This window comes from Amphiprion ocellaris, chromosome 16 (genome assembly GCF_022539595.1).
Source record: "Amphiprion ocellaris isolate individual 3 ecotype Okinawa chromosome 16, ASM2253959v1, whole genome shotgun sequence".
In the NCBI taxonomy this organism is placed as follows: Eukaryota; Metazoa; Chordata; class Actinopteri; family Pomacentridae; genus Amphiprion; species Amphiprion ocellaris.
The window spans coordinates 12,644,827-12,665,445 of NC_072781.1; the positions used below are offsets into that span (position 1 = coordinate 12,644,827).

The 20,619-nt window shown below is 38.4% G+C and overlaps 1 protein-coding gene across 1 annotated transcript; it reads right to left on the minus strand.

Annotated features, from left to right (window-relative positions):
• Positions 1-9,578: 9,578 nt before the first annotated feature.
• Positions 9,579-20,619, minus strand: gclc (glutamate-cysteine ligase, catalytic subunit). Its single transcript, XM_023267088.3, has 16 exons — positions 19,957-20,619; positions 19,033-19,145; positions 16,749-16,931; positions 15,020-15,133; positions 14,865-14,923; positions 14,482-14,618; positions 14,277-14,351; positions 13,378-13,494; positions 12,449-12,587; positions 12,237-12,349; positions 12,059-12,151; positions 11,868-11,972; positions 11,682-11,763; positions 11,480-11,589; positions 10,438-10,558; positions 9,579-10,329 (listed from the first exon to the last, which is right to left on the minus strand). Exons 1-16 carry the CDS (start codon positions 20,104-20,106, stop codon positions 10,148-10,150), a joined length of 1,893 nt encoding a protein of 630 aa, XP_023122856.1. The 5' UTR covers positions 20,107-20,619; the 3' UTR covers positions 9,579-10,147.

Genomic DNA, 20,619 nt, shown 5'->3' on the forward strand with positions numbered 1-20,619 from the left:
TTGCAACGGCACACACAGTCAAAAAAGATGACATAAGGCTTCCCGTGTCCTCCTGTAAATGCAGTTATGGCTCCTGACACGAGGCATTCATTTCAAGCGCACATGGGTGGAGGGAGCAGGGGGGCAGTCACAACTTTATGATTTTGATGACGAGAAAGGGTCAGAAAAGCTACTTTTATAGTCGAAATTATAGGTGTATATGATGTATTTGGCAGATGTGCACAAAAATACATGCACTTTGAATGTAGCCATCAAGCAGTTTAGAATAATTCAACTTGATTGGCATTGCATGTCACAAGTAGAAGAGAACTAAATGTAGATTGCATCTAATCAGAAGTGCATAAGCAGTAACAATACACCAATCAGGCAAAACATTATGACCACCTGCCTAATATTATGTTGGTCCCCTTTATGCTGCATAAACTCCTCTGACCCAGTGGGGCATGGACACAGGACTTCTGGGGATGTTCTGTGGGTTGCAGGGTGGGACCTACCTAGATCAGTCTTATCCTGGCACATCCCACAGATGCTCAGGAAGATTTGGATCTGGGGAGTGTGGAACCAGGGTGAACAGCTTAGCTCTGTCGTGTTCCCTGGATCACTCATGAGCAGTTTTTGCAGTGTTGTTAGTGATGGCTGATCGAGGCTTTGTTGAAGCTTCGACACTTCATTCAAAACATGGTTCATTACTCGAGGCCTCAATGACACACAGTGCTCGAGTAGGACATCTAGTGGTCAATAATATGAAGTGCAATCAAGACGTGGTCGTTGGTTCATAGATTGTTTTGGATTTGATTCGCCATGCACACATTCCTGTTTGACTACACTAGATGATTGTATGGGTTGTAGTGGACACAAAAATAATATTACTAGTAATAATAATGACAATAACTATTGAAGAGCACGTTTCTCTTCTTACCCCCTGAGCTACTCACTCAGATACTTTTTTTTTTTTGTGCATTTATCATCTATTTTTTTGCCATTTTCGAGTTTTTTTTAACTTGAGTCTCGACTCGATCGTTTTTCTCAGGAGGTTGGACTTCAGCCTTTGTGCTGGAGGGTTGAACCCTCAGTTCCAAGACTTTCAAAGCCTCCAGACCTCCCGAGTCCTCAGGACCTGAGCTTTCACACAGTCTGAGGGCTGAAATTTTCTAAGTCCCTCAGTAGTTCTCTGTTAGATTGAACTTCCAGACAGTCTGAGGACTGATATCTTCTAAGTTCCTGAGTAGTTCTCTGTTAGTTTGAACCTTCAGACAGTCTGTTAATGTTTCGATTAAATCTTTAAGGTTTTTCTTTTTAAATGTTTTACCACCTTTTAATGTTTAATTTTCTTTTTAAATCCTTCATTGTATTTTCAGTGTAATTCCTATTTGAACTTTTATTGTCTTTAAGATATAATTTTCTAATTAAACATTTAATTTTTTAATTAAATGTTTTGTCTTTTTATTGGATAGGTGTAGTGAGAGACAGACAGGAAACAGGGGAGAAGAGTCGGGGGAAGACTTGCAGCAAAGGGCTACGATCGGGAGTCGAACCCGGGACGCTGCGTCAGGGACCAGCCCCTGTACATGGGTCACCCGCTTAACCCGTTGAGCTATATGGGTGTCCATGTTTTGTCGTATTGAGAGTTTAACAATCTGATTAAATGTTTTGCATTTTTACAAATGTTTAACATTCTTCTTGTTTAATTGTATTTTTTAAATGTTTAATGATGGAAAATACTTTATCTGTAATTTCTAATATTTGTATTTTAAAAATTTTGTTTAATTTCATAATGACATGTATTGTATCGTGTTGAATCATCTCATTCAATATTTTGTCTGTTTAATATAATTTAATGTAATTTAATGTTTAACTCTATTAAACAGACAAAATATTGAATGAGATGATTCAACACGATACAATACATGTCATTATGAAATTAAACAAAATTTTTAAAATACAAATATTAGAAATTACAGATAAAGTATTTTCCATCATTAAACATTTAAAAAATACAATTAAACAAGAAGAATGTTAAACATTTGTAAAAATGCAAAACATTTAATCAGATTGTTAAACCCTCAAAAAGACAAAACATTTAATTAAAAAATTAAATGTTTAATTAGAAAATTACATCATAAAGACAATAAAACTTCAAATAGGAATTAAACAGAAAATACAATGAAGCATTTAAAAAGAAAACTAAACATTAAAAGGTGGTATATTTACATATAATTTAATTGTATTTAATGTTTAACTCTATTAAACAGACAAAATATTGAATTAGATAATTCAACAACATACAATACATGTCATTATGAAATTAAGCAAAATTTTTAAAATACAAATATTAAAAATTACAGATAAAATATTTTCCATAATTAAACATTTAAAAAATAAAATTAAAGAATATTACACATTTTTAAAAAATGCAAAACATTTAATTAGATTATTAAACCTTTAAAAAGACAAAACATTTAATAAAAAATTAAATGTTTAATTAGAAAATTACATCTTAAATTTCTTAAATCTTTTTAATAATAAAACTTTTTAAAAGTTTTATGTATTAATTGTTTTTGTTTGATTTAATTTCTTTTTGTTATGTAGTTTATTTCTTTAATCTTCGTTTTCTCTCAAGATTTTAACCCCAACCTTAAAAATGAAATAAACCCTTAAATCACAATGAAAATACTTCTGTTGTCACAGTCATGAGTTAGTCAATTATTCAGTTTATCAATTCAACTTTATTTGTTTAGAACCTTTCACACAGATGACAAAACTAAACAAGCAAAGAGAAAAAACTATGCTAAAACTATGATTAAAACTCAAAAACATTAAAAAAAAAAAAAAAAATTTAACATGGTAATAAAATATGTTGTGTCCAGGGGATGGAGGGAGTTTATTGAAGTCTTCTTGGGCTCACATGGGAAATCATTTAAAATATAAACTTCATATTCAGTCTAAGGAAACTGCAGAGCGACAGAAGAACCAACAATATCTCCTGTTTTCTCCTTTTGAGTCGACTCTTCTTGTGCTTTCAGACCAAAGAACTACAGACTCTTCACAACCTGCTCAAACTCTTGGTACAGGACCTCACCACACAGGTCAAGAAGGTTTCCATCTCATTTCTACTCTGAAGCTCACCTTCTCCTGCTCAAACTGCTGACAAATGTTTCTGCTGCTCTAAAGTCTGGTCTCCAGAACTTCCTAAAAACTCTCAAAGGCTCTTCTGCTGCAGGTTGCTTTGTAGAACTGTTGCAGAAAACCTCACTAAACCACATGGAGGGGCCTCAAGATAGTCGTCCAAATACCAAACTAGCACAACCCAAATGCTAAAGTCTCCTGCAGCCTACCAGAGAAGCTCTGAGAACAGAGAATCAGGACAGGAACTCTTACCTTCTTGAGAAGAAGAATATAGAATGTGTCTGACCAAAAACCTCTGAAGACTCACTACAGCCAAGATAAAGACACAACTCAGCTGTACCAAATCCACTAATCACTGCACATATTAACACCATGTGCTAACTGTGGCTAAAGAACCACATGTACCAAGACAACTATCCAGTACAAAGCCCTAAAACACACCAAGAAACACATTAAAGACGATTTTACTGCTGGAAGCTACAAGCCAACGCCTAAAGAACAAACTACAGCAACAGAGCCAAACCCGGTTCTGTGGTGAAGAGAAGCAGAGGAAATGTTTGTCTGCAGCTAAATAAAGCAGGAAGACACTGAGCTGCTCAGGTGTTCCTGATAACACCAAGCAGCCACCTGGACAGCCAATAGGAACACAGCTTCCTGGAAGTCCAGAGGGCTGGCTTAGTGAAGGAAATTTAGTTTCAAGTTGAGGCAGAAAGTTAACAAAGAAAGTTGAAAACCACCTTCTGATACATGAAATCTCTGAGTTTTCACACAAAGAACGCCTGAACATGTCAAACTGGTTCCATAGTAGAACCATCATTGTAAAAACGTCATAGTATGGTGTGTTGCTCAAAAAACATTAGGACCCAGCTGTCAGGGGACAAACATGTAAGAAACATGAGAACAGAGAGAACCCAACCAGTAGGTCACAGTTTATCATCCCCCAGTCATCTCCTGAAGTCCATATGGTGAGAGACATCAGTATCTGGTTGTTAATTTACCAGAGGATGCTTATAATCATGCTGATGTGGTCTGTACTCTACAGTATTTTAGTGACTCAATAAATGCCTAAGTTGTTTTTTTTTTAATGCTTTTTAGTTTTTAATAAACATTTAACAGCCTATATGTAATCAATAAATGGCCTTTGCCTATCTTGAGAAAAACTCACTCAGAACTCTGATATGTTAACAGTACTAAATAAATCAATAAATACATGCATACACACATAAATAAGTTAATACATTAACTGTGTTAAGATAAGATTTTGATTTTAAAAAAAGTTGTTTATGTTTTTGCAGAATCCAGTATTGCTCACTGGTTGGTCATTACATTTTGTTAGTTTGATTTCACTGTTTAAAATGATGCCACCTCTTTTCAGACAGAACCTGTGATAATAAAACAATACAAAATTTTTAGTTCCGTGTTAATAAAGCACTTAAAGCTTTAAGTATGGCTAAATGCTTTTTTCAGAATTAAATATATCACTCCTTAGGTGGTAGTGGCCCCAAGTTCAGTAAAGTTGGAAAGATATTCACAGATTCAGACTTCCAGCATCAATAACTCGTTAGATATAGGTTGTCAAAACATAAACGGTGCCTCTTTCCCATTGTTGCAAGGCAGACAATGTGCTACAAGCCCAGTTTTATCAAAAGTAGCTGTCTTTCAAGCTACAGGAATAACATTGGTGTCTATGGAGTGAACAGGGTCCGTCTGCAATTTGCAAAACCGCTGCAACAGTAAAGAGAGACAAATATTCAATAACTTCACTCTTATACATTGTAGTGTCACTAAAATCACTGCAGCCTTCAACTGGCTCCTGTTGACAAAGTGTTTTAACAGAAATGTAAATGCTGTAATTTGATTCTTTTAATGAACCATGTAACTTGAATGGATGTGATGCTGGTGTGACCACAGTGCACACGTCTGATGTTGCTCACAGTGGTCCAAGGAACGCTCAGGGAGTTTGTGTGTTTGCTCAGACTCATACTTATATTGCTTTTCTACAAGGCAATGCATTTCTCATGTTGTGAGAAAAAAAATGTTCCTTTGGGATTCATTTTGTCTTATCTGAACTTATCTGACTGGACTGACAGCCTTTTGTTTGAATAAAAAGTGTTTGCTCAAATAAAGTGTTCCGGTAGCATGATAACTGTGTTTTTTTATTTAGCAATAATGAGTGCTGGCAAACCATTAAGGTTTTGCACTTTCTGATAAGTCACAGTAAGTCTCAGGTAAACATTACTAACTCTTTGATGTACAACATGGGTTAAAGGTGACCCATAATCAATGGAACATGGGTATCTTTTGACCCATTTTGTGCATCAAAGGGTCAAAGGGTCTTGGGATGCTAGATTTCTACACTACCAGTCCAAAACAAAGTCGCCGCTTGGATTTAACAAAGCAAATAGGTGAGAGCCTTCCCTTGCATAATTACTGCAGTGATGAATACATTTCAGCTGGCAACAACTTACTTAACCCTAGCTGATGCAGTGAGGAGCTTCTTATTTCTTGAGTAACCAAGTTGGAAGACATATCCTGTGGTCATGGAAAGGATGTCAGTCTGTCTCAGAAGGGTCAAATTATTGGCCTGCAAAGAAAACAACTAAGGAGATTACTGAAACTACTAAAATCAGGTTAAGTACCATCCAACGCATTATTAAAACCTGAAGGATATGGGTGAACTATCATCTTCAAGGAACAAATGTGGTCGGAACAAACTCTTAGATGATTGTAGGAAATAAACAGTAGAACTCACGGCTATGTTTAATAGTGAAAGTAACAGTAAACTCAAGGGATTTGGACTAAACAGCTGTGTAGCTCTAAGAAAACCACTCATCAGTGAGGCTAATTGGAAAAAAGGGCTTCAGTTTGTTAGGGAGCATAAAGATTGGACTCTGGAGCAATGAAAGATGGTCATGTGGGCTGATGAGTCCAGATTTATCCTGCTCCAAAGTAAAAAGAGAGTCGGATGAAGTGATACACTCATCATGCCTAGTGTCTACCAGCCTTTGGGGGTTAGGGTTATGATCTGGGGTTGGTCAGGTTCAACAACGTTATGTTCCCAAAGAATGAGGTCAGCTGACTACCTGAATATACTGAATAACCAGGTCTTTCCATCAATGGAGTTTTTCTTCCCTGATGGCATGGGCATGTTCCAAGATGACGATGCTAGGATTCATGGGGCTCACATTGTGAATGAGTGCATCAGGGAACATGAGGCATCATTTTCACATATGGATTGATCTCCACAGAGTCCAGACCATCAGCCCCGTTGAGAACCTTTGAGATGTGCTGGAGAAGACTTTGCACAGCGGTCCGACTCTCCAATCATCAATATAAGATCTTGGTAGAAAATTATTGCAACTCTGGACAGAAATAAATGCTGTGACATTGCAGAAGCTTATTGACGGCAAATGTGTGCCGTACTCAAAGCTAAAGGCAGTCCAACGAAATAATACAGTGTGTGACCTGTTATTTGGACGGGCAGTGAATGTTTGTTCGTGGTACCCAGATGACAACCTGGAAAGACTCTTGATGATCCCAAGACTTTTCCTCCAGCACCATCTTCTGGTCAAATCTCCAGTTTCTCTAATACTTTGTTTTAAATACCAACAAAAACAAAGCCTTATCTGCCTCAGGTGCATGTTTAGCTCACAGTATGTCTATAGCATACCTACAGCCTCTCTGAGCTGCTCGCATGGCTGTTTTTACATAGCAGAACCCACTCAATGCATTTTTCATGAAAAGTACTCACTCTTTGAGCTCACAGTGATGACGACTGGGTCTCAGAATAATAAATAAACATGTTTATGGCAGCAGTTCTACCACATCCCTTGCTTTTCAAAGTGACCATGGATTATTTACATAGCATTATGCACCAGGACGAGCACATATAGATTAAGAAGCGTGCAGCATTTGCTAAAACATAATGCCATATTAATGTTTTAGTAATGAAAGCAGCAGTATGCAAAGTAAGCTTGAAGTGAGCATTGGTGAAGAAGACAGAGTTCACACAGATAAGAGTATGTCACACAAAGGCCTTATACATACGGTCTGTTAGACTGAGTCTGGCTCTAATTCTTGGTAAATCGACAATATTAACAATCACTGGTTTACAAGACTACTTTGTGTTTATTTTGTTTAATGATTTTCTAAATTCATGGGTCACGGGCCTGGCTGGGATGACAGAGATTTTTCATGTCACAAGTCAATGTTTTACTGTCAAGTTTAAAAAATACTTCATCTACCAATTTTTAACAATGACATTATCTATCTATCTATCTATCTATCTATCTATCTATCTATCTATCGAGCAGCTTCCCTGGAGAAGCTTAAGGAACATCAGTGGTGGTTTTGAGCCCAGATTGTCATCCATTGTCCAAAGTGCTTCAGGCCTCACAGACAAATCAGATCTCAAGGTCCCATTTTTGTGATTTACATTGTTCAATATTTAATTTCATTTATTTGCCACTTGGGGGCATCAGAAGTAAGCCATAAACAGAGCATGAGCATCCCTTGCAGATATACAAAACAAGTTAACAAACAGCAGCACTAGGGATCATTTGTAGTCCCATTTAAACTCTCCTTTTAACTCTGTTTTGGTCTCCACATACTCCTGAGGGAAACAACTAATTCTCCATCCATTTTCTTCCACTTATCTATGGTCGCTTGGCCGTGGCAGCAGGCTAAGCTGATTGTTCCAGATGCCCCTTTGAACAGCAACTTTTCTAGCTCCTCCTGGGGGATCCTGAGGCTTTCCTGGGCCAAATGAGATATATAATACGTCCCGTGAGATCTGGGTCCCCCTCCAGCTGGATGTGCTTGGAAAACCTCCAACGGACGACAAAAAATGAGGAATCCTAAACAGATGCCTGAACCATTTCAGCTGGCAGCAGCTAAGTGCTCCAATATGTTAATTAACTTCTGGCTAACTTTGTCTATTTGACGTTTGCAGCTGAGGAAGTAGGATGTAGAAAAAGAACAACTTTTTCTTTGTAAACAGCTGACCTCTGCTGGTAGAAACTGTTCATCAGTGCAGTGATGGACTCAAGTGAAATATGTAAGTTGCAGGCTGGAAATTCAGCAGAATGAGGTCCTCGTTTGAGAAAATTTCACCTCTAAGTGCTTATATGATGCATCATTAACCTAGAAATACTGATGAGTGTTGCTTTAAGTATAAGCTTTAGTCGTGATTTGCTATTGTAATGACATGCTTATGGGAATTATGATTGGGTCGTGTTAACAGCATGCAACTCAAACAAGCAAATAGCCCATTGATATTGACTCCAAGTTCAACTCATGGTCAAGTCTTAAATTTACAGCTGCAAGAAAATTCGAGATTAGGCTGCAGTACCATCAATGGCCACTAGATACTGTTTCCAATAAAAAATAAAAAACATTGAAATGTATTTACTTTTCTACTGTGCAGTTTTTCCTCAAAATCGTAGTCTCTTGTAATGTCATCATTACTAATTAACATCCCAGCAGTGATTTTAAACAATCACCAATCAGCTGACTATAGGATTAAGAAGACCTGTCATTGTTTGCCCGATTACACCGCCACAGCTGACATTCCCTTGTGTTATTAGAGATTATTATCAGTGCCAAATTTTAAATTGTCCTCTTGGTGTATGTACAGCATCTGTGACAAATACTTGTGCATTATCTTTATGCATTCATCATTTAAGTTATTTGAACTGAATACCAAATATTTATACCAGTTATACCTTAATGAGAACAGTGAGTCCCAGGGGTTTGTTTGTACTTTAATTTATTTTGCAGCATAGGTAGGCCTGTGCCAGCCGCAGCATTATCCTTAACCAAGAGGACAAAATGAGGTAAAGCTCTCATCTGTCACTGTGGCTCACTATCATGCAAAACTGCGGTTCAATACCACCATCTTGTGGGCGGAAACATGCATGGATTAGCTGTTGGACACTTTCAATATGAAAGGCAAAAGAAGTTTGTTGAATATTGAAATATTTTTTTCAAAAAAATGCTAATATTTAAATTAACGGCTTTTTATACGTACCCTTCTGCTTGAGTACGAGAAATTGGATTGTTTTTACACCATGCCAACAAATGTCAATGATGATAATTACCTTGTCTCCAGCATCATGTCGACACAGGTTCAAGTTGAACTAGAATTTATTTATTTATTTTTTTACTAACGCTGTGCAATGTGTTACATAACCTTCACTTTCCCAGCATAATTTGCCAGAGGGTTGAAAACATTTAAGCTTGAATCATCTTGCTCTTGCTTCATGAAACCAAAACACCCTAAAGACAAGTCAGAGTAACTGAAATAAGTTTGACTTATTTAGTTAACTTCCATTATTGAACAAGACCCAGTTTATACAGGCTGCCTGGTAAAGCCTGACCTTTGAGTAAAGTCGCCCAAAAGGTGCAGAAATATAACGACACAATAAGCTACAGTTGTAAGAAAACTGACTAACTTACTGTTGTACAGATTTATTTCGAAACAGCATCACATTGCAAACAATGGTTTACCACTTCCACTTGAATGCAACACTACTTCCAAGGTCCCACTACATTGTCAGCAGAGCAAAGCAAACATTTCTTAAAAGCAAAAAAAACGGATCTCAAACAAACGTGAAGAGAAGCTCATAACCAGAAAAAATGTAAGAAATGAAAGAAGGTTGTTAATGTCTTGAAAAGCAGAAGTACAGTATTTACAGAACACGAGATTAAAAGCAGACTAATGTACACCTCTTTGCTACATTTACATTCTCACACAGATATGCTTAATTTCCAGACAAAAATAAATACACATCTGATTCTCTATTACACAACTCTTTGCATGTCTTAATCCTATTAAAATAATTGTGTGATCATAAAAATCTCATACAGTATATATACATATATTTGATGCAGGCGTGTTTCTTTATAACACACACATGCTGTTTTGCATTCTCTTACAATTGGACCTCTTTGTTATAACTCTCATTTGGTCTTTCTTTACATGCACGGTTGCGTAATGACGATGCATTTTCTACAGCGCGTCTCATTTGAACTTGTTCACTGGGTTTCCAATGAGCTCGGGGCACTGCTCTTCACCTTTTGCAACCCTGTCACACTTTCTGAACAGGTCATAGTTGATCTTGTCAGTGATGACGCTGTCCTGCTTGTACTGTGGGTGATTTGCAACAAACTCCCTCATCCACTTGGCCATGGTCATCAGTTCGCCTGTTTCAGATCAGCAAGAGGAATTGATGGTCAGAAATAAATTGCGTAAACAGAAAATCTGCTTTTCTCTTCTGAGAACATTCAGTTTGTCATTTAAGGGTAGTTTACCTGAGGCACGTTTCTTGATGAGCTTCAGATAATTCAAAATGGTGCACCTGGTGTCCACATCAACCTCCATGTTTTCCAAATAGCAGTTCAGGATCGGGATGAGCCCTTGAAAAACTCCCTCCTGGTGATGAGAAGGAACAGAGGGAAGACTAGCAGTAATTCTCAAATGGCTGAAAAGCAAGACAAGTCTATAACTGTGCCACCAGTCTCGCATTCAAGCCTTGTGAGCCGAATGAGAGAAGTACGATTAAAAACTTAAAAATAATTACCTGGAAGAATTCAAGTTCACTGCAAGTCAGTTAAAACACTGCTAGCACAATAGCCACAACTCAAATACCCAAAATAAAACATTTCATCTGTTTTATTAACCCCATGTAAATGTTTTTTTTTTTTTTTTTTAAAGCGCATAGTTCATTTAAAACTGGCTTGGTTGTTTAAACCATTGGTAACATTTAACTAAGATATAATTGGTTGCAACAGTGGCTTTACAGCTATTTTGTTAACAGTGTGTTAATTTCTATGCAGTTCCTTTTACCAAGCAGTAAGTCAGACTTTCCTGGTATCTCCAGCTCAGAATTACAACTTAGATGGTGGCTACTAAAGATGGATTAACAAATATGATGTGAATGCAGCATAACCCTCCCCAATGGAACTGCTAACATGTAGAAGCATAGCAGGAATGATTTTTACTGTTATTGTTTATTAATTAGGACTAAACACAATGTACGGCTGAGCCCACATGAAAAGTCAGGGGATCATAGTCATTACTGCAATTAATCCTGACGGAACATGATTGTCTGTATCACATGTAGCAACCCACCCAACAGTTGCTTAAGCTAGCGCATGTAAAACCAGTGTCACCTCATGTCAGTGTTAGAGGAAAAGGATCACCTGATTCATCCTCTGAGGATCATAAATGTACAAAATTTTAGGTCATTTCATCCAAGAAGATAATTTAGTCTTGACCAAAGTGGTGGATGTATCAACTAACTGATTGTCGTTGCTTGGCTAAAAGGTCATTATGTTCTAGGACAGTAATCACCTTTCCATTAATGATGGTGTCGATGCTCATCAGTGTGTACTCCTCATTGCCACAGTCAGTCTCCAAGCCGTTCTGAGCAGAAGCAGTGCCATCAAGGACCGGGTTGCAGCCTGTTGACGGACAAAATAAATGTATCTCATAGTTCAATCTGAGGCCTTCAGCGTTGGCATCAACCTGAAGTTGGACTTTATGTTTTACCCACCTTTAAAGATGTCCTTTCTGAAGTAAAACATTCCCTCCTGGACTGCATTTCGCTTTTGTGCGACCTTCATGTTTTCATCAACCTAAGAAAAAAATTTGAAGTTTATTTATCTGTTTTGTTGCTCAATATTAAAAAACTCTACATTTCTCGCTTCATAAAAGGGTAACACTATGTGGTTGTCGATACCTTTGACAACGGGATCAGGAAGTCCAACTTGTAGGACAAGATCACTCTGGTGAGCAGGACGACAAAGACCACGTACGCAGCGTTTTCAAAGTCAGTTAGTTGCACCTAAAAAGCAGAAGCAAAAACAAAACTTAGATGCCACAACTAGATATACACCCAAACTAAAAGTCTCACACATAGCTTGTAATTACCTCCATGGGTCGGAACTCTACTCTCCAGCCGATGTCCGAGTTTGGAGGTGGAGGTTTAAACCTCATTGTCTGCCAGTTGGTCGATTGGAGGTTCTGCAAGAAATCTGAATGAGTACTCGAACATGTATTGTCTTTTAACACGTGGTTGGGCTTTCTTATAGGACGCATAAATCTTCACCTCAAAGTGATCCGACTCATTTTCATCATCCAAGTGTATCTTCTCCTCGAAGACAGAGAGCGGGTCTCGGATGAAGAGATGTGCTATGTGTTGGGCCAGAAGCTTGTCAATGCCTGTAAACAACAAAAAAAGATTATTAATTTCATTACTGTACCAATATCTACTTGTGGATTTTGACCGTGGCTCATATTTTGTATTTTATCCATCAGTACCTGCATCGAGCAGCTGCTGGTATATCTCCTCGTCTATTGTCAAATCAATGTCATTGTACTTCTCACCGCAGTTAGACAGGTAGCTGTCAATTGAGTCATATCTTGACTTGAAGATCCTGTATTTGTTGTTTTTCAAAGGCTGCAAGGGAAAATGTCATTTTCTAAATATTACATGGAAAACAAATACAGTAAGTGGAAGACTGTTTGAGAAAAACAAATATGGACTCTGTTCATATTTGCTGCAATTGTAAGTAAATCAGAGCAAGTAAAAAACGTTGGAATGGACAGTGTGTTGACTTGAGGGTTAGACAGCATGTGACAAAAATGAAACATCTACATAATCTAGTTATTGTTATTACAAATATGTGATGTGACATTACATAAAACCACATTCAGTCTCAGTGACCCTCACCCCTTCATTGTCAATTCTGTAGAAGGAACTAAATCCCAAAGTGTAAACCTATACACTGAGGGTGGAATTTCATCTAAGTGACACCTTCACTGAGAAATAATCACTTTACTGCTGTATTTCAGAATGAAAAAATAAACAAGAACTAAGGGCACAAACAAAGTATATTAAAACTTTAGAAACTTTAGATGGACAAAACAAGTAGCCCATTTATTAAAACTTAAAAACTCTGGATTAGACCCTGCTATTACTCCCAAAGTCATTAGTCGGCTAAATACAGAAATCACATTAAATAATAACTCAGTTTGAGTTACCCAAGTAACCTAATCATGCTTCAGAAGTAACTAATAGAGCAGTCTCAAAACTGTGTTCAACATTATAATGTGGAATGAAACAGATGACTTTGTATTACTGATGCAGTGTAAAACCAACATCTTGTTCATTCAACTAAAGTATAATGGGGGATCCTAAATATCAGCGGTCTTCTTGTTTCAAGTTGCTTTCAGTTCCACCCGCTCACCTTCAGCCCACGTTCCTCTTGTGTTCTGTCATCCACCGAGGCAGAAATAACTCCCCAGCGACAATCGTTATCTGACACGTAGCCTCTGTAGAACGGTGAGGCTGCACTCAGCGCCATCTGTAAACAGTTAAAACTGTGTTCAAAACAAGTGAGAAAAGCGCAGCTCTTGCACACTCACTTCAAGCCACCAAATGTATTAAAAGTAGGTGATCTCAGAGCAGTTAACAAATCAAGAGCAGCAGTGCAAAGGCAACACACCAAAAACACAGCTGTAAACTACAGAAAGGAATCTTTTAGATGCACAGTAGGATTCCTGAAATCCAGATATAACCCAGAAAGCATGCACTTACATGCACTGTATTTTCCTAGTAACAAAAACGCACTTTGTGGAAGAGATTAAAAACAAGAATCTGAATGTGAATTTACTAATACAAAATTTAACAAGTAAAAAATATACAGCCTCCCCAATTTGGAGAAACAGGGTATTCAGATCCTTCATAGATCTAACCTGAACGGACACTGCAACTCACATTTCGAGTCTTTGTTGTACTTTTTGCATTGATGCTACTTTTTAAAATAACCCTCACCTTACCACCATAATGTGTCTGTAAATATTCTGCTTTGACTGTAGAAATTAAGCCACAAACTTCAACCTGTGATGCAGTGACATATCCCAGAAAAACACTGTGACTCTCTGTTCTTGTCAGTTTGCTTTGTTTTTACCTCCAATGCAAAAATATTTGCATGGCACTGCAACATATCACCAGGTTCTACACAGTTATTTGAATCTACCCGATTAAACAACTGAACAATAAGCTACGTAACAGTCCTGCTGAGAAACAGGTCAGTTAAATAATCACAATATATGTCCAGAGCACATGCTTTATTTATCTACTCACCACAATGGGGCAGAATGTTGCTAGTTGGTCATAAAGATACCTTGCCTCATCAATGCTGCAAGCCTGGAATGTCACCTGCAAAAGCATCATAAAAGACGCTGAAGTACATTTATAAATCACTTATCAAGATTGTAGAGTTACACATAACTCAAAATAGTCCCTAAATAAACTAAATGCCACACAGCTCAGTTAGTTCCTGCGGTACCTGCAGGCAGCAGTTGCCCATGCCAAAGCCCATAGCATCCATGTAGATGTGATCGGGCAGAGCCGCTCTCGCTGCTTCGCCGTCGTCCTCAGGAAACTCCTCCACAAATGGAGATGGAGTGCACTTGTCTTTGAAGACTGAAACAGGAGAAGTAATATAATTATATTTAGTTATTTATTTCATGCAGTCTGAGCATGAAATGAAACACATCAACACCTTCGACTACAAACATGACTGCACATTATGTACTAGACATACTCCGTCTACAACGACAACAGATCAGGAATACTGACTGGTCAAATGTATCCAAAAAAATATCAGATCATATTATAAATAAACATCACATCACCCACTTTGTTGTGTTGATATTTAATCAGACTTACTTGGCACATTTATTGCAACTTTCTCTCCTCTTCTGTGACGTATGTTTCTGGTAAGGGTGCTGAAAAAATAAATCCAAACATAGAGACAAATTTCATAACAGGAAAACATCACAAACACAAACATACTGTCATGAGGATATAACCACAACGCCTACCTGAATCTTGGGTGTCTGTTGATGGCTTCATCTGGGAAGAACAATGACTTGGACACTCCCTTTTCAACAGGGGTCGGCCGGTACTCTGGTTTGGTGAAGCCTGGGCAACCTAACCTAAACAAAGGATCAAAACATTATAAATATTGTAGGGCTGCGACTAACAACTACTTGGATTCCCAGTCAGTCTGCTTCTTTTCTCAAACAAGTGATTCTCTTTTTAGTAAGAAAAAGATTTTTTTCAGAAAATCTTGTAAGAATAAGAATTGGATTTTTTTTTAATGTGTGCTGAAATATTTAAATGCCCTGTTTTTATGACCAAATTTCCAAAACTAACAAAGCACGATAAAGAATCAAATCATTCATCAAATAGTCACGTTGGAGAAGCTAAAATCGGGATTTTTGCAAGAAAATAACAAAAAATGTTCCTACCACTGACTAATTAACTGATCCACTAATCATTAAGGATGGGTAACGCTAACATTTTAACAGTACTACTAAGTTTACTGATACTGCTTATCGATCCAGTACTTCAACGGTATTCTTATCGGTACCTTTGGATTGATTTTGTTTGTTTGTTTTGCTTTTTTAGAGAAAAATAAATGAAAAACAGAATAACGGTTGCTTTATTTTCCCATATGTACCATGTAAGAATTAGAATACATATAGACAGTAATGTTGTGCTGATGGGATGATCAGAGCACTGTGGCCAGTGTCACAGGTTTTACTCAAAAATAAAATATTATCCATAACCTTTCAATAAACTGTTCAACATTATATCAGAAGTTCCACCTTGAACAGATAATAAATGTCTGCACATTGTGCTGATAAAATCTTTAATTTTTCATTTTTGAGTAAAATTAATGCAAAACTTTGACAGTATTTTTACTGTGTGATTTTAATAGTTTAGTGAAGAAAACAGAGTTTGTCTGCAGCCTCCAAATCACTAAATCCTGCTGTTCTGTACTCTGAAAGTGAAACTGAAATTCAGACAAGGACAGTTCAGACAGACGGTTAAACAATCGGGTGGAGAACACTTAACTAAACATTAGGCTATGATCGTATCAGTTAACTTCGTGTTTGGGTTGCTAGCAAACATAACAAACCGATTGGTGTGGAATGAACTACGAGTTCTGCAACGTGATGAACTTTTACTGAATGTTTCCACAGATTGATCGTGTTTCTGCTCTGACGCACAAACAAATTATTTTTCTTGTGGCAATGAACATTTTTCTGCATCAAGTCTAGCAAAGTTTAATCACAGTTTTCAATGTTTATTTCTCCTCCATCGTCAACTGTGTTGCTACATGGAGCTGCAGGTGAGTGACAGAAGCACTGCCAGACACCTGGAGCTCTGTCTGTCTGTCAGGGTTTTGGATTTAGAAAGCAAACGTGCATCATAGACACACACATTATACAGTCTTACAGTGATGAGACAGAACGAGCAACACAACGATCCTCTTACTTTCTAAAGTACCGTTAACAGAACCATTATCGTCAGAGCTTATCAGTAGTCCAGTATATAAAAATTTCCCCCTGGGACTCGATACCCATCCCTTCTAATTATTACATCTCTTTAAAAAAAACTAAAGATAATTAAAATATAAATGCAATCAATCACTGTTTCAAAGTTGAAAAGTCTGTGAAAAGAAAAGTTTGTATATCAAACTGTTGATCTTCCTTTGTACTGGTCTCAATTAAGAACCATTTGCAACATTTGATGCCAAGATACCTTGGAAATGAGGTGATGGTGCACAGGGTTTCATTCTGATTCAGGACAGATGACGCCTCTCGTCGTCTCTTCCCCATGTTGCCCTCTACAGTGTTAAACTCTGACATCGTCCCTCCGTACGGCTGCCCTGGAGTTCCTTCAATCATGTAGCTGCCATATTCTGGTCTCCAAAGCGTGGGGTGACTGCAAATATATCAAAAGTGTTGTGAAAACTTTGTACTGTTAAACGTCAGGCAGGAAGAAAGTCTTGTTGTTGGTATCACAGTGACCTTTCTGATTAAATAAACTGACCGCTCTCCCTTTATCAAATGTCTGCCGTACTCCTGGCAGGGCAAAGCAACGCCACGTATTTGTGCTTCAGAGCGTGCTCTTTGGTGTGTGCGACAGAGGGGCAGTAATGAGGAATGCATTGGCTCCACTATTCTCACTGCCACTGGTATTTCCCCTGGGTGAAGTTGGCTACACAGAATTAGACCGACGTCATGGGCAGCGAGCAAGCATAACACTGAGAGCCTGTACAAACACATTTACAGCGTCTGCAGAGAATTCCTCTTCTTTAATGAAATGTTACTACAGTTTGGGGGCACAAATGGCTTCCCAGGAGGAGCTCCTCCCATTTATGAATCTTACATTTTGGAGATTTCAGTGATTTATCGAGAGTACTTTTATAAAAGGTTCTACTCATGATAAACTAAAGCCTTTTTTTATTTAACATCTCAACAACTACACTATAAGGAGATATACTGATATTATAAAGATATAATACAGCTTATCTTGTTATAGATTTCACTAAATATTTATATTAAGTACTATATTCACAAATGACAAGCTTAAAATATGCAGCTTCAAAAGTTTATTTGAAGGCTAAGTGTAGTAATAAACATTTGTTTACACTAGAGCTGCAGAATTAGTCAGAATTAGACAGAAAGGTAATTGGCAAATATTTTTCTATTAGTTGTAGTTCAAGTAAGCTATCTATTTCAGCAGAAATACCACACATTTGCTGTTTCCAGTTTCTTAAACACAAAGAGAGTGCTTGAGTGGTTCTGCCAAAATCAAATGGAAAAATTCAAGCATGTCTGGAAGAGATCTACTCCACCCTACTCTGGATTTTAGTTGTGTAACGACAAAGGGATTAATAGAGATCCTTTGTAAATATAAATGCTAATGTATGGACATGCCTTTTTGGTGTTGTTAGGGCCTTTTAAACACACACACACACACACACACACACACACACACACACACACACACACACACACACACACACACACACACACACACACACACACACACACACACACACACACACACACACACACACACACACACACACACACACACACACACACACACACACACACACACACACACACACACACACACATTAAGAAACTATGAGCATTCCCAGTTGTGTAGAACAGGTTTAATGTTAAGTTTTGACAAAGGGAGGATCAGCTGAGAGATCTGCTTGGGTGAAACATTGCCAATATTGAAAACAGTTTCACAAGGGAGTATCAAGACCAGAGCGAGTATATATATAATTTTTCAAAGTGCATTTATTTTAGGACTCATTCACATTAATACAGCAATTGAAAGACTCTGAATAATGTAGTAACATCATGTAGGTAACCAAAGTAACCCACATGATGTATCAAGTGCTCTGCAACAACCAGAGAAAAGAAGAAAAACCACATGCCAACAGTTTTTAGCAGCTACATGTCAATGGAATGGAGTTTGTCATTAACTTTTACTCTTTGTAAGTACAATTTTTTTTAATCAGGCGGATGTTGGTAAAACTTATCAGCGGACAAGAAAAACCTGTGTGGGTGCATTGTGGTTTAACTACGACAGATAACAGATGCGAAAGAAAGGCCGCATCTGTTATGCATATTGATTTAACTTTTAGACAGAGTCCCCTTTGCTGCTGCTGCTTATAATGCATGATATCTGATTCCAGTGTTTAATGTTTAAATCACTATCAGCCAGTCAATAGCTCTGCTCGTTACGATCCAAAACAAACTAACAACAGCTCTGTTATGCATGTTGGCATCATTTCAAGAGGCGATAAAACATTTAAGTCCTGCCTTTTCTGTGGTTCAGCTCAGTTCAACGATATATTTGTAAATATGTCTGACCTCCAGACAAAGAGATGTATCTGGAGGGAGGATGGAAAGACAGCTGAAGCCATTAGCCAAATAAAAACAACGCTAAGCAAATTATGGTCTTCCTCCATTAACACCAAGTAAATGATAGCTACATCTGCTGTGAAAAGAAGACTTACTTGGGGTTTATCTTTTCACCCTGGTCCTGGAGAGTTTCTAGAACTTCTCCACCATTCAGGACGATCCGAACCTTCTCATCCTTGTCGTCCAGCTCCAACAACATGTACTCAACCTAAAAGCAAACCATTAAAAACAACACATGATCAATCCACAATAAACACTGCATCTAAAGCACGTTTCAAACTTCTGAAACAGGCTTTCCATCGGCACTAGACTGCAGCACAAAGCTGAGGTTTTTACGATCAGACTGGGACGCCAATCACATCAATTCCAATTCATCAGTTATGTTTCCTTGACTTTGACTCCGCTACCCCGTAATCCTCTGTCTGAAAGGGGGATTAATCTATAACAACAGCATTCCACATCGTTTGAAATCAAAACACTTTGTTCGAGCTGTGGCACACTGAAGTTTTGTGGTCTGGTGCGGGGGCAAAAATGAGAAGCGGGGGTGAGGTTTTCAATGAAAGAAATGAAGTCACAACGGCAGACTGCAGCAAATCTCAACTTGTTTTAGAGTAGGAATTATGTTACTGTTTACCCAAAAAGTTAAGTTAGAGTTAGAGTCTGGATCATAATCCGCAATTAAAGTTACTAGAAAACTGAATGATTAATTATTATACAAGCTGTCGGACAGACATTAGTGACAAAGTTGGACTTGTACTGATCATTGCTGTGAATTTACCCAAGTAGCTACAATGGTGTTAACCAACTTACATTCACACATTAGGACTTGCTAGACAAGGGAAAACAATCAATATTCTCTTTATTTACATGATATTGCAGATGTATTTGAGTTCTTTTTGGCTGCATTCACAGTACAACCATTAAGTGAGTTTCTACATCAATGAAGGAGCACTCATGCACAGCCATGCCTGACAGATTAACTGCATTAACAGACAGCAACACTGTCCACAGTCTCTTACCTCATCGCCCCACTTCAGCACATCTTTCTGGCGGTCCTTCACCTTGTTGTAGATGTTGAGGAACTGGATGATGCCGTGCTTTCTGATGTGGTCCGCATACTTCTTGGTTTCTTCCCAGTTAAGCGGAGAGCCCTGTGACAGTAAACCCATCGCAAAGACAGGCTGGAGCTGGGAACTGACGGCTGCTGTCCTGCTGCTGCTGGCTGCTTGTACTCAAAGCGCACGCCGACCCGAGCGTTAGCTAGCTAGCTACTTTGTCCAACTCGCAGACAGCTAGCATGAAGTCTCAGTACAGGACCAGCGGCGGGGTCTGGCTCCTCAGGGTGCCGTCTGGGAGTTCACAGGCGGACAGCAGAGTGTGTCGGTGTTGTTAAGCGGCGTGCCCTGTCTCTAACCTTAGCTGAGCATCCAGAAGAAACAGGCCGCTCCTGCTCATCACCTGCTAACGTCTGGTTAGCTCCGTAGCCGTTAACCCCTCCACAACAGCCGGACGAGTTACGTCTGCGCCCGACAGCCTCGTTTAGGAGAACAGCCACAGAGTGAGGCGGTGAATGTGCGTCTCCGTGAGGGAGTGACAGCGAGGTGAACCGGTCCACGGGTCGTTGGTGCAGCAGAGTCTGCTTCCCAGAGTTGCGTTGTGTTGGACATATGAACGCCCTCCTG

Coding starts and splice junctions, on each gene's coding strand:
- gclc (XM_023267088.3), bottom strand. CDS start 20,106: ATGGGTTTACTGTCACAGGGCTCTCCGCTTAACTGGGAAGAAACCAAG. Junction 19,146..19,956: donor TGCTGAAGTGGGGCGATGAG/GTAAGAGACTGT, acceptor GTTTGCTTTTAG/GTTGAGTACATGTTGTTGGA. Junction 12,588..13,377: donor AAGAGGAACGTGGGCTGAAG/GTGAGCGGGTGG, acceptor TTTCCCTTGCAG/CCTTTGAAAAACAACAAATA.